Source organism: Pteropus alecto, unplaced genomic scaffold (assembly GCF_000325575.1).
Source record: "Pteropus alecto unplaced genomic scaffold, ASM32557v1 scaffold38, whole genome shotgun sequence".
Lineage (NCBI taxonomy): Eukaryota > Metazoa > Chordata > Mammalia > Chiroptera > Pteropodidae > Pteropus > Pteropus alecto.
The window spans coordinates 3,941,507-3,962,366 of NW_006442512.1; the positions used below are offsets into that span (position 1 = coordinate 3,941,507).

At 33.4% G+C, this 20,860-nt stretch overlaps 1 protein-coding gene across 10 annotated transcripts in view; it reads left to right on the forward strand.

Moving 5' to 3' along the window:
• The window catches only part of MYO9A (myosin IXA), a 239,386-nt gene that overhangs the window by 129,535 nt on the left and 88,991 nt on the right, over positions 1-20,860 (forward strand). For all 10 annotated transcript variants that reach the window (XM_025040332.1, XM_025040333.1, XM_025040331.1 and 7 more), the window contains 4 exons: positions 11,660-11,803; positions 13,138-13,177; positions 19,163-19,285; positions 19,544-19,624. In XM_025040332.1, the coding sequence (XP_024896100.1) occupies positions 11,660-11,803; positions 13,138-13,177; positions 19,163-19,285; positions 19,544-19,624 (388 nt within the window). The remainder of the gene's footprint in view (positions 1-11,659; positions 11,804-13,137; positions 13,178-19,162; positions 19,286-19,543; positions 19,625-20,860) is intronic.

The following is a 20,860-nucleotide window of genomic DNA, read 5'->3' on the forward strand; positions in this document are numbered from 1 at the left end:
CTCTCTAGAGAGTATGACACAGAGAATTAAAAGAATGTGAGTACGCAGAGAAAAGTAATGAGAGTTGACTCTAGAAAGAAAAATAGTCATAGGCTAGTTGATATAGGGCTTTGTTAGGCATATTAGAGAAGTTGGATTTCATTTAGGGTAGTAGAAGTTATTTTTAATGCTTTTAAGCAGGGGACTGACTGACATTTCAGAAGAATCTCTGGTTGATTTATGGAGAAGGATTTGGAGAGGCACTGGATTGGATATAGGCAGGCTGGTAGTTCTGGCAAGAGATGATGGCTTGGAATGAGTGTAGTGGGTATGTGTTGATGTGAACCTATATTAAGAAAGAAAATTAAGAGAGAATCTCTATGGCCCTCACCTTATTTCATGAGGATTTATAGTTTGTGAAAAGTGTATATTGGATCTTCTCTACTTTGTGAAAATATTTTTTATCTGTATGAAATAAATATATAAATGATCTAATATATACAAGGAGTAAGTATACATAGAGAACAAAGACATTGTATATGCCACCAATCTTAGTGTGCTAAGCAAAGAGAGACTCTGAAATACCTAGCTCTGGAATATCTGAAACAAATACCTATGCCAAGTCATTTTATTGAAACAACCAACTGGTACAAAGATTTTTAAGTGCACAGAAAGATCTCTGTTCTCCTTAACATCACATTGATTGTCCTCTTTTTCTGTGGCACAGCCAATTTTTTTCTTTGACTTCTAGAATTCTACTTTGCCACCATTGAGCCTGCCATTCTAATGCTGGGATTCTTCCTGTTACTTAATGTAAAATACTAGTAAAACTTACCTGTTTTCCCTTAGGCCTTTTTATAGCATGTAGAAGGAAGACAGCTGGTTTGGGAGTTACCAAAATTTGTTCTTGGCCAAGTTTATCTTCCTAATCTGTGATTGTAACTCTGTATGCCTTTGTTTCAGATAGAGGGAGAGGGAGAAGAAGGGGAAAGGGAGAATAAAGGGAATGGGAGAAGGGGAGGGAGAGAGTAGGAAAAGGCAGAGAGGGAGAGAGAGGGAGGAAGAGAGGGAGCGAGGGAGGTTAAGGGAGAGAGAAAGGGAGGGAGAGAGATAGAAGAATATATGTCTATATGTCTATATAAAACTTGGGGAATATATTGGGTGGGGTGAGGAAGTAATTAAGGATGATTTCTATCTAGATTTCTGGCTTAGTACTTAGGGAATGTAAGAGGAATAGCAGTTTTGCAGTTTTGAGGGGGGAATGAAAGTTTCATCATGGATATGTTACCTTGAGTTTCTTGAGAGGCATTCATCGAGAGAGAATAAATCATTGGATATACAAATACATTCAAATGATATTTGGGTTAGAGATATATTTTGTAATTGATTGGGGAACCACGATTTAGTTGGTGAATTCCAAATATCTCTATCTCTAAATACTTTCTCTTGGGTTAGTCTGTGTTCTCTGCCTACAAATTATAAATCTTGCTGCTAATGTTCTGGGCATATAGCTGGGCTCCTCATGATTTCATATGCATACTTCCACTTAATTCCTCTATTTTTATTTTAGTTGAAGTATAATTGACATACAATAATATATTGGTTTCAGGTATATGACATTATGGTTTGGCATTTATATACATTGTGCAACGATTACCACAATTAGTCTAGTTATCTGTCACCAAAGTTAACACGATATTACTGACTGTAGTCTTCATGCTATACATTACATCCTCATGACTTACTTATTTTAAAACCAGAAGTTTGTACTTTTCATTCTCCTTCACCTGTTTCTCCTACCCTTCAAACTCTCTCTCCTTTGTCAAATACCAGTCCGATCTGTGTATCTATGAGTCTAGTTTTGTTTTGTTTTTCATGTATTTTGGTTTTAAGATTCCAAAATAAGTGAAATCATGTGATATTTCTCTTTCTCAGTCCAGCTTATTTCAGTTAATACACTCAGGGTACATTCAGTTGTTGCAAATGGCTGAGTAGTATTCTTTTGTGTGTGTGTGTGTGTGTGTGTGTGTGTGTGTGTGTACCCCACATCTTCTTTATTCATCCTTCCATCGTTGAACATGTATGTTGTTTCTATAGCTTGGCTATTATAAATAATTCTTCAGTGAACCTAGGAGTGCATATATCTTTTCAAATAAGTGTTTTCATTTTCTTTGGTTAAATACTCAGGAGTGGAAGGAATCTTCAAACTGTTTTTTATAGTCGTTATACCAATTTACATTCCCACCAACAGTATACAGGATTCCCTTTTCTCCATATCCTTGCCAACACCTGTTATTTCTTGTCTTTTTGGCAGTAGCATTCTTACAGGTGTGAGGTGATAATCTCATTGTGGTTTTGATTTGCATTTCTTTGATGATGAGTGATGTCGAGCGTCATTTCATGTGCCTTTTGGCCATTTGTATATTTTTGGAGAAACGTCTATCCTCTGCCAATTTTTTGATCAGATTTTTTTGTTTTTGTTGTTGAGTTGCGTGAGTTCTTCATATATTTTGGATATTTTAGATAGTAACCAGATATGTTATTTGCATCTACTTTTATTTAGTAGGTTGCCTTTTCATTTGTTTATGGTTCTTTTTGCTGTGCAGAAACTTTTTATCTTGATGTAATTCCATTTGTTTATTTTTACTTTTGTTGCTCTTGCCTTTGATGTCATATCCAAAAAACTTCTCTAAGAAAGATGTCAAGGAGCTTACTACCTATTTTTCCTTCTAGGAATTTTATGATTTCGGTCCTTACATTCAATTCTTTAATCTATTTTGAGCTAATTTTTGTGTACGGTTTAAGATAGTGGTCCAGTTTTGTTGTTTTGCATGTGTCTGTTCAGTTTTCCCAGTACTATTTATTGAAGAGACTATCCTTTTATTATTGTATATTCTTGTCACCTCTGTCATAATTAATTGATCAGATATGTGTGAGTTTATTTCTGAGCTCTTTATTCCATTCTAGCTTTATTCCATTGATCTGTGTCTCTTTTTATGCTGATATCATACTGTTTTGATTGCTATAGTATTGTGTATAGTTTGAAATCAAGGAGCATGAGCCTTCAGCTTTCTTTTTCTTTCTCAAGATTGCTATGACTATTCAGGATCTTCCGTGGTTCCATACAAATTTTAGGATTACAATTTTGTGGAAAATGCCATTAGTATTTTGATAATAATTGCAGTGAATCCATAGATTGCTTTGGATAGTTTGAACATTATAACAATACTAATTACTCCAATTCATGAACACAGAATATCTTTCCATTATTTGTGTCTTCTTCAGTTTCTTTCATCAGTATCTTATAGTTTCAGCGTACAGGTCTTTCACCAACTTAATACATTATTTTGAGGTATTTTATTCTTTTCAATTCGATTGTAAATGGGACTGTTATCTTAATTTCTCGTTCTGATAATTTGTTGTTGTTATATAACATTGCAACCGATTTTCATATATTGATTTTGTACCCTGTAACTTTTTTGAATTTATTACTTCTAACAGATTTTTTTGGTGAGGTCTTTAGGTTTTTCTGCATGTAAAATCATATCATTTGCAAACAGTGACAGTTTTAATTCTTCCTTTCCAGTTTGGATGTCTTTTATTTCTTTTTACTGCTTGATTGCTCTGGCTAGGACTTCCAGTACTATGTTGAATAGTAGTGGTGAGAGTGGGCATCCTTGTCTTATTCCTGATCTTAAAGGAAAAGCTTTTGGCTTTTGCCATTGAATATGATGTTAAATGTGGGCTTGTCATAAATGACCTATATTATGTTGAAGTACATTTCATCTCTACCCACTTTGTTGAGAGTTTTTATTATAAATGGATTTTGAATTTTATTAAATGCTTTTCTGCATCTGTTGAGACTGTCATCTGATTTTTATCCTTCATTTTGTTAAATCTGTATCATGTTGATGGATTTGTGATATTGAACCATCCTTGCATCCCTGGGATAAATCCCACTAGGTTGTGGTGTATGATTTTTATGATGTGTTATTGAATTTGGTTTGCTAATATTTTGTTGAGGATTTTTACATCTGTACTCATTAGGGATATCGGCCTGTAATGTGTGCGTGGTATCCTTGTTTGGTTTTGGTATCGGTATAATACTGGGAGCATTTCCCCATCTTCTGTTTTTTTTGGAAGAGTTTGAGAAGGATAAATATTAAATCTTCTTTGAATGTTTTTAAGTTGAGCCCTCTTTTTTTCTTAGTCTAGCTTAAGTTTTTGTCAATTTTGTTTATCTTTTTAAAGAACCAGGTCTCTGTTTCTTTGATCTTTTCTGTTGTCTTTTTAGTTTCTAATTTATTTCTGCTATGATCTTTGTTACCTTCTTCCTTCTGACTTTGGGCTTAGTTTGTTCATCTTGTTCTAATTACTTTAGATGTAAAGTTAGATTATTTTATGAGAATTTTCTTATTTCTTTAGGTAGACCTGTATCACCATGAATTTCCCTCTTAGAATTACTTTTGCAAAAGATCTGAGTTTGGTGAGCATCTTTATGACTTTTAGTTTGGACTCCGTGCCCCGCCCCCGGACTTTATTGAAATATAATAGACAATTAGTTGCTTGTATTTAGATTGACAATTCAATTGAATGAGTTTTTTTTTTTTTTTCAGTTATAGCTGGCACACAATAATATATTTGTTTCAGTTGTACAGCATAGTTATTAGAGATCTGTATAACTCACAGAGTGGTCACCCACTAAATCTAGTACCCCTCTTCCCCATTGCATGTTTATTAAACATTATTATTTTCCTTATGATAAAATTTATAGCCCCACGTCTATTTTGTAACTATCTGTTTGTACTTCTTAATCTCTTTGCCCTTTTTTGCTGTCCTCCAACCCCCTCCCATCTAGTAGCCCTCAAAATATACTCTATGAGTTTATTTATGTTTTTGTTGTTGTTGTTTATTTTGTTCTTTAGATTCCACATGTACCTGGAATCATGCGATACTTGTCTTTCTCTGTCTGACATATTTCATTCAGCGCAATACCCTCTAGGTATATCAAAGCAATATCTTTTTTCATCTCCTTCCTTTTAGTGTGTATGTGTCTTTTAATCTGAAGTGATTCTCTTGTAGGCAGCATATGTAGGGGTCTTATTTTCTTATTCATTCAGCTTCCTTATATTTTGATTGGAGTACTTAATTCTTTTCTACTTGGGGTACTTGTTGATAGGAATGTAGTTATTACCATTTTTTATTCCTGTTTTTGATACATGTTTTTTCTTCTTAAAGAAGTCCTTCCAGTATTACATTTCCTGTAATACTGGCTTGGTGTTGAGAAATTCCTTTAGCTTATTTTTGTCTGGGAAATACTTTCTCTGTCCTTCAACTCTAAATGATAGCTCTGCTAGATAAAGTATTCTTGGTTGTAGATCCTGGGTTTTCATCACATTGAATATTTTGTGCCAAGCCCTTCTGTCCTGTATAGTTTCTTTTGAGAAATCAGCTGCCAGTCTCGTGGGTGCTCCCTTGCTTTTCTCTTGCTGCTTTTAAGATTCTCTCTTTGTATTTAACCTTTGGCACTTTAAGTATGCTGTGTCTTGGTGTAGGCCTCTTTTGGTTCCTCTTTCTTGGGACTCTATGAGCTTCCTGGGATTGTATATCTATTTCCTTCACCAGGTGAGGGAAGTTTTCCATCATTATTTCTTCAAATAGTTCTTCAACGTCTTGTTTTCTTTCAGGTACCCCTATGACTCAGATATTTTTACATTTAATAGTGTCCCATAAGTTCCTTAAATTATTATTATAGTCTTGGCTTCTTTTATCTTGCCGTTCTGATTGAGTGGCCTTGGCTTTCCCATCCTCTATCGGTGGTTTGATCTTCTTCTTTATCCACTTTGTTGATTCTCTCTAGTATACTCTGCGTCTCAGATAATGTGTTCTTCGTTTCTAATTGGTTCCCTTTTATAATTTCCATTTCCATTTTTGTGTTTTTTATCTCTTTGTTAAAGTTCTCACTGAGTTCATGTACACTTTCCCTAAGTTCATTGAACATCTTTATAACCAGTGTTTTGAACTCTGCATCTGTTAGCTTGCCTGACTCCATTATTCCTGGATCTCTGTTCCATTCTCTTATATGGTTTCTGCTTCTTTGTCTTTGCATTTTGGTTGCCTTTCTGTGTCTGTTTGTATGTTTTATTCAGTCTTTTATTACATGGCCATCTACTTTTAAACTCTTACTTTTCTTTGTCCTTTTCATAGTCTCCCTTCCTACTTTTTGTTCTTGTAAATTCATAACATTTTTATTTGTGGTATTTCAGCTGGGGGCTGAGATAAACAATTGAGTTCAGTATACCATGCAAGGTTATTATAGGTTTCCCTTAAGCAGAGACCAAGTAGTTTATTTAAGAATGTAGCTTATTTAAGGATGCTATCCTAAGGAGCAGCGGTGCAAATATGGGAGTAAAAAAGGTAAAGATAGAAAACCCATTTAAGAATGCATTAATAAGTTGGCCACTGGTTACTGAACCCTGTGAGACCAACCGAGAAGCTGAATGATTTGTGTCTCTGGATCATCTATTTGCCTTGGAGAAGAAAGGAGGAACGTCTTTTCCATTGCCCCAAGGTGGCTGGCCCCACAGAGAGTTATGCATGTGTAAATGCAGAACAGAAACTTACATCAAACAAGAGGCAAGTGTTGCAAGTGTTTGAAGTCTGAAACCAGGTCTTGTTAGTAGCATCTCTTTGAAACTGGACAAAATATGTGTGTGTAACTGATCATGGTACTGTTTATAACAGCAGTAGATAGAATGAGAGGTGACTGAAGATTTGAAATGGTATATTAGTGTTCAATATACATGTTTAATGGGAAGCTCCTATTGTCTTTATATATTAATGTAACATTTGATAGAAGAAACTACAGAAAACACATGTATGTTAGGAAGCATACCAGCAAAATAAACCTACTGCCCAAGTTCAGAACTGGAAGATTATTAATACTGCTGCAGCCACCTTTATATTACTTTCTCACTATTCCCTTTCTTCTCCTCCCACAGGTAACTGCTCTCTAGAATTTTGTTTGTCATTACCATGTTCTAAAAAAAAAGTTTTACCGTAAATGTATGTTTTTCTAAGCATAAGCTAAGATTATTTAGCTAGCTGGTTTTTGAGTTTTACAGAAATACTAATATATAGTATGTGGTCTTCTGTGACTTTTTTTCTCAGCAATATGTATCTAAGATTCATCCATCTTATTGCATGTAATTTGTTATTTTTAGTTGCTGTATAATGTTATATAGTGTTGGTGAGAGTGGACAGTTATTCTTTAATGGGTACAGACTTGAAGTTTAACTAAAATTGCTGGAGGTGGATAGTGGTGATGTTGCACAACAATAAATATACTTACTACTACTGAATTGTCCACTTAAAAATGGTTAGCATGGTAAATTTGATGCTGTGTACATTTTACCACAAAAAAAGCACATTAAAAAAGAAATTCCTGCTATTAGGAGAATAGGGAGTAATTGTTTATTGGGTACGGAGTTCCAGTTTGGGATGAAAAACTCTGGAGATGGAAAGTGGTGATGGTTATGCAAAAGTGTGAATGTATTCAATGCCACTGAATTGTACATTTAAAATGGCTTAAATAGAGAACAGATTGGTGGTTTCCAGAGTTGGGGTAGGGGTTGATAAAATAGGTGAAGGTTATCAAAAGGTACAGACTTCCAGTGATAAAATAAATAAGCACTGGAGAAGTAATATACAGCAAGATGACTACGCTTAATGCTGTGTTTTATATTTGAAAGTTGCTGAGAGAGTAGATCTTAAAAGTTTGCACCACAGAAAAAAATATGTAGTATGCATGGTGGTAGATGTTAATTAGATGTATTGTGGTGATCACATCAGTATATACAAATAGCAAGTCATTATATTGAATACCTGAAACTAATGTAGTGTTATATGTCAATTATATCTCAATAAAAAGAAATACGATTCTTAAAATGGTAAATATTATGTTATATATATTGTACTGCAATAAAAATTTGTGTGGTATGACTATGTCATAATTGATTTGTCCATTTTCCTGTCAGTGGATATTTGGTTGTTGTTTTTACTATTACAAATGTTGCTGCTTTAAACATGCTCATGCCAATCTTCTTCGTCACTTTTTATTAAATCTTATGAGATACACACACACACACACACGCATGCACTTAGAAATGGAACTGCTAGTTCAGTAGGATATGTACATGTTAGTTTTTTAAGATAATCCCAAACTGTTTTCCTAGATAGTTGTACCATTGTACACTAACAGTGGCAGCCGAAAATTCCCTTTGCTTCATTCCTTGCCAGCACAACTTATTGTCAGACTTCTTAAATTTTGACAGTCTAATGGTTATAAAATGGTATCTTATTGTAGTTATAATCTGCATTTTCAAAACACAACAAAAAGAAAAATAATTTGCATTTTCTTATTAATGATGCTAACATCTTTTTATATATACTTATGGCCATTTATGTATCTCGAAATGCCTGTTTATTTGCCCATTTATCTTTGTTTTTCAAGTTTTTTATAAATCTTAAGTACCAGTCCCATTTAGTTATATGTTACAAAAAAGATGTTCCAATTTATAGCTTATCTCTTTGCTTTTTTTTTTCTTTAAATATTTCTATGGGTGTGTTTCAATTAGAGGTCTTTTTTTCTTTTTTTTTTTTTTATACCTTTCATGCCATGAGTTCATAGGGAATGGGTTCCAGCAGCTCAGACTCCTTTCATTTGGTTGTCACAAAGTGTGTTTCTCTGGGTGGAGCCAGCTGGCGCTTCAGTTGAACCTAGGTACTTTTCTGTTTGGCTTACTTTTATTTTTTTGATCATTCTTCACACATTTCAGGATGCTATCTCGGCCTCTTAGAGTGCTTAATATGCTCAATACGTACATTAATTCTCTTGACAAGAATCTTTCCCTTAACTTGTTTGTTTATAACAATGCCAGTAGCATGCTGGATAACATTGTACTCTTCCAGTTTTGCCATGGTAACATTTGTGGGACGTTCCTTTTGAACTGTGACCATTCCCTTGAGGTCTACAATATCTCCTTTCTTATAGATTCACGTGTATGTGGCCAAAGGAACAACCCCATGTTTTCTAAGAGGCCTAGAGAACATATAGTGGGTGTCCCTCTTCTTTTGCTTTATGTTGTTCATTTTGGCGCATTACTGGAAGATGAAGGTTCTGGCCAAAAGGCTCTTTTTACTTTTTCAGTGGTTCCTTTTGATGTGAGATAGAAGTCCAACTTCATACTTTTGCATGTGGATATCCAGTTATCCCAGCATGATTTGTTGACAATATTGTTTTTCCCCATTGAATCATCTTGTCAATTTCTTCAAAAAAGGCACTAGGATGTTGGTAGGGGTTACGTTGAATCTGTAGATCCATTTGGGAAGTATTGGCAGCAAGGCTGGAATACCATAAGATAGGAGATCAAGTCAGAGAGTGAAGAGGAGCCCCTGTTGCATATACCTTTTAGGTTATGTAAGAATTTTTGGCTTTTAATGGGAATGAGAAAGAAAGACACTGGAGGATTTTGAGCAAAACACTGACATGATTCAGCTTATATCTTAAAATAATAATCTGGCTGACTTCTTAATCTCAGTCTCATCAGCAACATTTCTGTCCCGAGAACTTTGTATTTTTTCTCCTCTTTGCATGAATGCCCTTCTTTCAGATAGCTCCTTGAATTTTTTTTTTTTTAATCTCCTTCACATCTCTGTTTACATGGAAGCTTATCAATGACTGGCCACCCTATTAAAAAGCCTAACATCCTGGCATTTTTTAAATCTTTCTTTTCTGTTTAAAATTTCTCCTTAGTACCTGTTATCTGGCATACAGTATATTATGTGTTTATTATTTGTCTCTTTTTACCATTAGTGTCACATTTTTAATTTTCAGGAGCTTTTGTTATTTATTTTGTTTTCTCAATGCTTTTTATTTTTATAACATCTTGTTCTTATTTTAAAGATGGAATATTTTCTCTTTTCTCTCCAAAGATATTAATAATGATAGATTTTGAAAACTTTTCTTTTCCCTGCCTTGTCTTTTTTTAATTCAAGTTGTTTATGTCATGATTGTTTGTTTTGGTCTCTGTTTCATCCTAGGAATATCTTAATGAATCTTAGTTGACTGTTCACCTTTAGGATTGAGACACTGAAAAGCTAATTGGAAACTCCGATTAATTGGGTGTGTTGTCAGTCTCTGGAACATATTAGTATCTTTGGATCTTTCTTCTGGGGCTGGTCACATTTTACACATAAGTCCATTATAATTTTCTACCTGGGTGATATGCAGTTGACCCTTGAACAGCATGGGGGTTAGGGGCACTGACCACCTGTGCAGCCAGCTGAAAATTCACGTACAACTTTTGATTCTCTAAAAACTTAATTACTAATAGCCTGTTGACTGAATCCTTACTGATAACATAAATAGTTGATTAACACATTTTATATATGTATTATTACTGTATTCTTAAACTAAGCTAGAGAAAAAATGTTAAAATCATAAGGAAGAGAAAATACATTTACAATATTTATTGAAAAAAATTGCATATAAGTGAGCCTGCACAGTTCTCATCGTGTTGTTCAAGGGACAACTGTGTCCCAGCTGCAGCACTCTGGAGCCAGCTGGGTAAGAGGACTGAGAATCCCTATTTTCAGTATTTCCTTTGACATCTATATACCTCACCCTCAATTGTGCCTGGTGCTGCCCAGTCCACATTTTGTCTTTTATACTCTTGCTTGGGTAAAGGAGGTTATCAGGCTGCATGGATTTCTAAGTGCTGCTTAAACCAACTTTCAACTAGTGCTCCTACTTTTAACTTCTCTTTTTCACTACTTTCGGAGGTAATTGGTACTACCACTAATCCTGGAGCCTTTTGAGAGTTCTCATGAGTAAATAGGGATGCTTCCTAACCTTCCTCACAGCCAATTTAAGATTGCTTTTCAGGTTTACTACTGAGAAAGTAGTTTACTTTCTATATTTTGCAGCTTTCCAAATTTCAAAAATATGTTACTGTTATCTCTTAGTATATTCTCTTTATTCTTAAGTGTTTATTCCTTTAAAAATTATTAATGTTTTTATGGGTTTCTGAAGGAATCCAAATATGTGTACAATTTGCTGTCTTTACATGGAAAGCCCCCTATTATCTCTTTATATTATAATCACTGATAATTTTATCTGTTGTGTTCCTGTATCTTCAGTGCCTACAGTAGTGCTCAGCCCTTAGAAGGAGCTTAGTAACTTTGGTGGATTTGTGTGTAATACTGAGTGTGTAAGTAAGACCTCCCAGAAGGAAATTAAATATTTTATAGAATGGGACAGCCTATTAGGATTTGAAATTCTTTCAGTAGCATTTGGAAGTTCTAAAATCTAACAAAAACTTTGATTGTTAAATGGTTAATAACATATTTAAATAAATTAGCTATATGATGTACTCATCTACATGCACACTTGTATGTAAATGTGCCAGAATCCATAGAAATTTTTTGTTCTGAATGAGTAAAGATTAGTCCAAATTGATTGATAATCTCTGATGAAACCATTTGCTGCTGGTTTAGCATTTTTTCTAAATTTTAACTTTAAGGTTTAAAGTTTTATTCTACTTATTTAGCAATTTAGAGAGTGTTAATTAGAGATGTCACAATTAACAAAAGCAAATTGTACTGTATTTAATTTTTGCAGCGATACATTTGATTTTGCCTGGAATGGCAGAACTGGAATTCGCCAGAGCAGACTATCAAGTAGCCCCTCCTTGCTTGACAAAGATGGGATATTCACTAATTCAGCCAGCAGCAAGCTCTTGGAAAGAGCCCATGGAATTCTCACGTTAGTATTAATTAGTAATGTGGATTGCTTTTTATGACTGGTTTAAAATTTCTGGATTAAAAAAAGGGGGTGATGGTGAAACTATTTCATGAGTAGAATTTTGAGTGAGACAAGGTTAAAAATAGTCAGCATTTAGAGTTATGAATCTCACACATGATTAAGTTGGTGTTTTCTGTTTTCATTTTGCCAGGAGAATCATAGTTGAGTGTACTCATTACAGAGATGATTCTTTATTGCTTTTTGTCAGACACTCCATCCAGAGAGAGAGACATCTCTTAGCTCTTTTTTGTATTCCTGCTTTTTAACTGCAGCTGCCCCTTAATTCTGGCAGCCATAAAAAATTGAGCAGGAAAATCCCATGTGAAATGGTGAATGGGACTGTGTATAGTGGTATATAAACATTTATCCATTACCTGCTTCTGGAACTGGTTTGAGGACATAGATATAACTATGCATGGTGGACCACTAAAAGTTCTTAGCTATCTATATAATATATTTCAGGTACTTGTGAAGCATATTTTTTGACCACTAGCTAGAAGTAGAACAGCTGAATTTCTTAATCCCTAAGTCATTGCTTAACAGTGTTAATTGGCTCAGTTTACATAAGTCTTGCTATACTCCAGAACTGTGAATTAATTCACTTAATCCTCACAACAGTTCTAAGTGGTTGATATTATCATCCTCATTTTACAGTATTCCATAATGAAACCAAGAGTTCTACAGGTTAAAATCATACCTTAGTATGTGGTGGAAGTTAGATTCCAGCGCAGGTCTTTCTCACTCCCCATCCCATGTTCATTAAGTATTGGTCTTTATTCCTCTTCTTTCTGTAGACATAGTAAGAAGAAAGTATTGGTGTAAGTATGATTTTGAGTTATGAATAAGAAAAAAAGAGCAGAAGAGAATTTTTAATTTCTAAAAGTGGAAGATCATAAAGTTTAATGAAAAGTACATTTTAAAAATTTATGAAATTAAGCATCTATTTAAAGTTTTGAAATGGCAGAAATAAAACTTTGTAGTAAAAAGACATTAGAATCCTATTAAAATCCAAAAGAAAATGAAATTTAAGCTCTGAATGTACAACATTATGTTACTGATCATCAGGCTTAAGTATGTTTATACCTGTGTTACAGAGCAGGCATCTCTTTTTTTGTTCTCTTTTCCTTGCTTATTCTTCCTTCCCAAAGGTGCCTGCTTAGGTGAATCAGACAGTGTTTTCGTATAAATGACCTGTATCTTGGAAATGAATATATAACTTGCTGTTTAAATAGAGACCTTGAGATCATTCATCTCTATAGTATTTTTTTTTCCTAATATGTGATTTGTCTCTTTAGGAGAAACAAAAACTTCAAATCCAAGCCTGGCCTTCCAAAGGTGGGTATTATGAAAATTCTTTTTGCCATTGGTTCCCTACTTCATAATTATTTTATTACTCATGCAAACAATCTTTATAAATCAAAGACAAGAAATATCTTATTTTTACCCAAAGTAGAGTTTGTGTGCATTCAGTTCAATCCATTTTAGAAGTAAGACTGGATGTTATAAAATGGCCAAGCTTAATAGTTCAGGTAGATATTTATTGTGACATATCCCGTTTTCTAGTATTTGAAGAGCTTTTGAACATAAATTTTTGTTGAGTAATTGTCTCATTGAGATTTCTTTTTATTTCTCCTTGGGGCAGGTTAGGATCAAATTATGAATTTTACCTGATTTTTAAATAATTTCTAATTAGTGCTTACTTAATTCTCATCATCAGCAGCACGAATTAGCTAAGTTTTATTGTAAAGGTCCAGATAGGCTTGCAGGCCTATAGTCTCTGTTGTAACTGCTTAGCTCTGCTATTGTAGTACAAGTGCAACTATACACAATATGTAATTGAATGAGTGTGACTGTATTCCAATAAAAATTTATTTATGGACACTGAAGTTTGAATTATCTATAATTTTTCACATGTCATTAAATACTATTTTAATTTTTCAACCATATAAAGCATGTAAACATGGTGGGCAGGATTTGGCTCTTGGGCTGTAGTTTGCCTACTTTGATCTACATTATTAACACAGAGATGGTATTCCAAAAATATTTATTGAATTTACTAAAGAAAGAAAAATCTTATTGAATATTTCTTTCTCTTGTATCCTCCCAAAGAAAGAATACTTGTTAATGAATGTAATTCCAAAATTTTAGAAGAACTGAAAAAGTTATTTATTCTCATGATTCTCTAGTTTAAGAAACAAGAGAATGAATCTGTCTTTATTATTCCTTCTACCTAAGTTACCTTATGTTTCCAAAGAATGCACCGCTGATGTGATTTCTGGTTGTGGTAAATGTTGTTTAAAATCACAAAACGCAAAGAAAATTTATGTAAGTGGCTTGTAATGATGTTCTTACCATGAATAGATTTTATATAGAGAAAAGAGGAGACCACATTTGCTATTAAACATCTTTATCTGTTCATTTGTCTTCTTTTTCCTTCACTGTCTCTTTAGTCTTTTAGTATTTCGAATGCCACTCCTGAGTCTAGCTATTTGCACTGTTCTTTGTACTCTTCTCAAATGGATACCTTCCTCTTAAACTTCATATGATAGCCAACATGAATGTTGGCTACATCTGGAGTAAATAATTTCATTCAGTCATCAATCACAGGAATCTCATTCATTTCTCTTTTAAATGTAGCTGAGTTCTTATTTATTTTAATGTTTTATAGATTTAAATACATATATCTAATATTAGAGAGGCAACATAGCCTATGAGAGTAAGAGTCACTAACAGACATTCAAATTAGGGATCTGTTACTTGCTCTGTGATTTTCGGAGTGAGTTCTCTAACATGTCTTAACCTCTGTCATCTCATCTGTAATGCGGGGATAATAGATATTAGTATTAGAGATAAATGTTTGGTACATGCATGTTTAGCAGTCAATAAATAATAAGTATTTTTCTTATAGAACTGAATTTGTGGCTTATCTGTATACATATATATGGATATATATGTATATGTGTATATATACATATATGTATATATATGCATAATGTAGTTCGTTTAGTAACCTCACTCTTCTTATTTTCCTATACTTATTTAAATAAGCCTCATTTTTCTAATTATACATAATGTTTTGCTTGTTTCTTTCAGTCCACTTCAGACCAAGGCAAGACAAGTATATGTTATTAAAACTTAAAGTGGCAGATCTCATTGACTGTGGTCATTTGCCGAATAAGATATTTCTGTTGCATTAAGTTAGTTTCATATATGATTTGGAAAGAAGCAACAGAAGTGTCAATAGCCTAAGCTTTATTTTGTTTGTTTTTTTCTTTTTCTTTTTGGTAAAATCTGCAGCCTCTTTTTATATCTTGATATCTGAAGCACTGTTGCATGTAGCTGTATAACTTTTATAGCTACTGGAAGTAAGGTTCAGTCACCTGTATTCAGGATATCTCTAACACTTGATTTTATTGACATCAGAATGCTGAATAATTAAACATAAGCAAATACTTAACAAATATAACTTTCAACAGCCCTTTAGCCCTCTGTTAATATGATTCTCTTTAGATAATACTTTCTATTTTCTTGTAATTTACTCTCATACCTTGAAACCGTCACTTTTATTAAATCTACTTTTCTAACATGACCTGTCTTTTAACTTCCAGTCTTTTACTGACAGTTGCCCTGTTGTACATTTCTACTTTGACACCCTGTTCATCTCTTACACTTGATGCCTAAAGTGATTTATTTTAGTGTGTCACTCCGCTACTAAATTTTTAGTCACTTGGGCTCAAGACTTGAAGTAAATTTTAGTCTTCTTTAACAACATGAACAGTATTTTCTTTTTAATTTTTTAATCTTTTAATTACACTTGATATACAATATTATGTTAGTTTAGAGGTGCAACATAGTGATTAAACATTTACATAACTTAAGAAGTGATCACCCCAATAAATCAAGTACCCATCTGACACCATTCATGGTTATTACAATATTATTGACCATATTCCCTATGCTGTATATTACATCCCTGTGACTGTTTTTATAACTGGCAATTTATACATCTGAATCTCGTCCCTGTATCTATGAGTTTGTTTCTGTTTTGTTTGTTTGTTTATTTTCTTCTTTAATTCCACATATAAATGAAATTATATGGTACTTATCTTTGTCTGTCTGACTTATTTCACTTACTGTAATACCCTCTATGTCCATCCATGTCGTTGGAAATGGCAAGATTTCATTCTTTTTAGTGACTGAGTAATATTCCATTGTATATGTGTTCCACATCTTCTTTACCCAGTTGTCTATCAGTAGAATCTTAGGTTGCTTCTATATCTTGGCTATTGTAAATAATGCTTCAGCAGTATCTTCTTAATCTTTGTTTCTACAGCACCTTGCACAATTGTTTTTAAAATGAATGAACTGATTAAGCTGAACAAACTAAACAGTGAAGATGGAATTAAGAAAGGAATAAAGTAGACAATGAACAGAAGACTTAAGAAAGAAATTATATCTCTTTCAGCTAGATCCGTGGTCCACATTCCAATTCTTGATCTTTGTCAGCATCATGCTGGGCTATTGCAGCTGTCACTTAACTGGATTCATCTTTCTCTTTTCCTCTTAACCTCCTATCTTCCACTTTGTTCTGTTTTACCTTGTCTCCCCTTTTCTCCCTCGCTTTATCTTTTCCATAAATCTTAATAGTCTTCAAATTATCATTTATTTTTTAATGTCCTTATAGCCGATCTCCCTATACTTGAATGCAGTGTATTCCTAGCACTTAGAACAGAGCGTGATATGTAGTAATCACTCTGAATATTTGTTGGTTGATCTAATCATAGTGGTTTTATGGGCAGAAGTCTCGTCTCCAGTTGCTGATGAAACATTGCTCAAAAATCATTAGTTGTTAACCATTAATTTATCAGAACTAATATTTATTGGATACCTACTCTGTACCAGAAATTGTTTTAGGCATTGGGGGTACAAGGATGAACAGTCTAGTTAGTCCTTGCTTTCTCATAGTTTATCTTCTAGGGAAATAAAAGCAAATAAATGAAAAGATAATTAGATGATATGTGCAAAGAGAAAAATGAAATGATATGTTGACATAGAGGTGGGCTACTTTTTGGGTATTTAAGCAAGAACTTCATGAGAAAGTTTGGGTATTTAAGCTACAAGTCGAATGCCAAGAAAAATCAAGCCATGTGAAAGCCTGGCTGTAGCAAATGAAATAATTAGAAGGACTTTAAGTAGTAATACATGTGGTGGGTTTTAAAAAAAAAAAATACTTTTCCAGTTAAACTCCTTGAAAGAAGCATGGACTTTTTTTTTTTTTTTTTGGTAGTTATTTGTGTTTTCCACAGTCCATATGATGCTTTTTAACATAGAGACAAATATTTAGTAATTAATTTTTACTATCATTTTAGATATGGTTTATAAAATGAAATCATTATTTCTAAGGTTTTTTTCTCAGAAGTATCTGAAATGTTTGGGGTAAAAATTATGTTAGGCTTCAGTGCTAATTTGTTCTTACTTTTGGATAAACTTTAAAATTATTCTAATTGAATCTTGACCAGTATGTACAGTTTTTTTTTATGTAGTATGTAATGAATCTTGTGAGAATTCAAAAACGCTAATAAAAATAAAGTAAAAACCTTCCAAATTTCAACACCAACATGCCGTCTTTACTTATATGTTACTGTTTTACATGGCTTTTTTTGGTCAGTAGTATTTGCTAATATTTTTTCCATATTAGTAAATATAGATTTACAGTGTTTTTATGAGCTGTATAGTATTCAGTTGTGTGGATGAAGTATACTTTATGAAAAGAATTCCATATTTCTGTTCATAATTTAAAATTATTTTTTGAAGTACATTGTCAGAAATAATATTCAGATCTTGTTTGACAATCTCTTTAAATAAATACCTAAGCGAGATTGCTTATCTGGAAGGTTATAATGATTTGCACTCCTGAGAACAGTGCATAAATATGCCTATTTCTCCACATCCTCCTGAATATTGGGTTTTGTCAGTCTTCTGCCAATCTGATGTGCAGAAAATCTCTTTAAAAGGAAATGTATGTTTCTTTGCTTACAAGTTAGATTGAATGATTGTCGTTATGTTATTTGTCATTTATACTTTATTTGAGAATTGCATATTCAGGTCTTTTATTATTGTGGAATGTAGTTTTAAAGAATTTCTTACAGTTATATACAGATAATAAGTATTGCTAGAAACATTTTTTCTTAGTTGCACTTGTTTAAATATGTATTGTACTTATTGCTACTTGATAGTTTTTATTTTTAATGTTTATATTGTCAAAATTAATATTTTTAGACTCAAATTTGTCATGCTTTTAAGTCAGTCTTGTGCTTCTCATACAATAAAACCTTTACTACTTTTTGAATAACATTATATAGTTGTACATCTGTATAGATATATTCTTTTCATTGACGAAGTCACTGCTATAAATATAGGATGGTTTAAATTTTTTAATTGGCTAAAAAAGCTCCCAAATACTTTATTAATATTTTATATTCTTTAGTTGCTTTATGTGTAACTCCAATATTATTATTAAGATTAATAATTAGTACATCAGATGAGGCTTGATAGGGACTGTGTTTTCTTTTTTCTGTATGCATGTTCACGGCATACCTGATAGAGCCCTGGGATTGAATTTATTGTTTCTATGACTGGGATTCAGTTGCAGATAACAGTAATCACTGTAGATATTTTTAAGTAGATAGGGACCTATTTCAGAGAGGCGCTTACAAAATCATTACAAGTCTTAGAGTTTCCAGAGTATTAAAATAACAATGCAGAACTAACCTTAGCTGTAATCTGAAAGCTAGGAAATTAAGAAGCTGCCCTTGTATCTGCTGCTTCCAGGTGCATGCTTGGAAGGCAGAAATCAGGAAGAAGCTGCTACAGCTTTTGGCTCTAGGGCTAAGTGCCCTTACTAGAGTTGCAAGTGACAGCACAAACGCCCTGCACTCTGCCTCTCAACACTCACAAAAGTAGGACCTGGACAGAAAACTGAAGTACTTTTGTGTATATGCTTGCCAGCAGAAACAGAAGCTACAAGCCAAAGCCTCTGCCTCATTACATCTTCCCAATATCATGTGTGGGAATTTAATTGATGAACTTAAATCAGTTTCAGAACCTGAGATGCAAGATAGTTTGGGAAAAGTAGTTTTAGCTGAAAATCGTCTGCAGGAAAGCACAAGGAGGGTAGAATGGATGTAGAATGCCGATCTTGCATATTCACCACAGTCATTATACATAGGAAATAATGAAAACTGGCTTACAATTTTGTTTTTCTTGTTCCTGGATTAATTTATGTGAAGAATTTAATCTCCCCTCCCCCTTTCTTTTCAGCATTTGCTAGAGGTAAATTCTTTAAAGCACCTGACAAGACTGACCCTGCAGGATCGCATTACCAAGTCTCTTCTTCATTTGCACAAGAAGAAGAAACCTCCCAGCATCAGTGCCCAGTTTCAGGTTATTTCCTATTTTACTTTTAATAAAGACGAATCTGTTTTGTTCAGATTAGCATTGAAAGGTCAGATTGATCTGCAAGATACCTGGATGGGACATGACTCACGTGTTTAAAAAACCATGCTGTTCATTTTGCTTTTCAGAAATAATCCTATTTCTGTGTCTTCTGCTTGTTTTTACATATTTTGCCAACATTGTTGTTTGTAAGTCATTCATTGCCAGTTTGGAATGGAAGAAAATGCTAATTACTTTGTATTACAGGCTTCGTTAAACAAGCTGATGGAGACTCTTGGTCAGGCAGAACCATATTTTGTAAAATGCATTCGTTCTAACGCCGAAAAGGTAAAAATGTCCTGTAAATGAGAGTTTCTAGCTCAGTTTACTTCAAACTGAGCTTTAAATTTTAAGAGTTAAATGGGTGACGGTGAGGGGTGAGCAGAGCTATCTATAATTTTTGTAAGGAAAACAGTGTTCTATATTTCTGTGGATATCTTTGTAATTTTTACACTTACCTGCCTGTGAGGTATTTATATGATGTTGATTTAGCATGTCCTAGATTTTGAGAGGCAAATACCTTTTGAAATTCTATCTTAAAAAAGTTTTATGTAAGTTTTGTTACCCTGAGATTAATCTTGTTTGCATATAAAGTATCACTCTTCAAAAACTTGCTTGACATTTTTCATGTTTAGAGCTTCTTATCTCTATAAAACAGGGACATTCTTGATTCCTTCCTGTTTTCTATGGCAGTTCCCTCAATTAGAGCGTTGCAAAATAGGTCTAAGTGTGAACATTGTCATCTTTCTTTATATTCATCATAGGAAATATAGTTCCCAGCCTAAACAGTTAAAATCTAGTAGGAATTATGTTTAGCTTTCTTAATTCTTAAGAAGCAGTCCCCAGCTCTGCTATTTACAATTTTCGTGACGTTAAGACGAGTTAACCTTTCTGTGGCTTAAATGTTTTCATCCATATAAGAATATATTGTAATTATAGGCCCAACCTCATCATGTTTATGAGTTTATGTGAGTCAATACCTATAACCTACTGAGAATGTTCCTAACCTATACTGAGTGGTTAGTCAATATTAGCTATTCTTTTATAGTAACTGCAAAGGAAACCATTTTATTTACAGTTAAATAGAAGTTCGAGTCCTTATTATTAATTGAGACCTTGCTATACAAAGAATTCAATTAATGAAGTATTTCAGGGTACAGAATAAGTACTAAATAAGTATTAACTACTATTATTATTTAACATAAGTTGCCCATCTGACATTTTTTCTTTGACAGCTGGTATGCCCCATCTGTCTGCAGAAAAATGTTTGGGATTGCCTTAAGGGATCATTGAGAATATTTAGAGAATAGTGAGAAATATCAGAAGCTCCAAATACATCTTCTTTTGAATGTCTTAAAAACATGCCTACTGAAATACCTGGGAATGCCAGTAGGTTATTGTGACTAGTGAGGAGTGACTACCTCCCATTAGCTTCTTCCCTATCAATGCCTATACCATGAGATATTAATTGTCAAGGACTAGAGGAATTTTTTGTTTTTGAATGTATCATACCAGTATCATCAG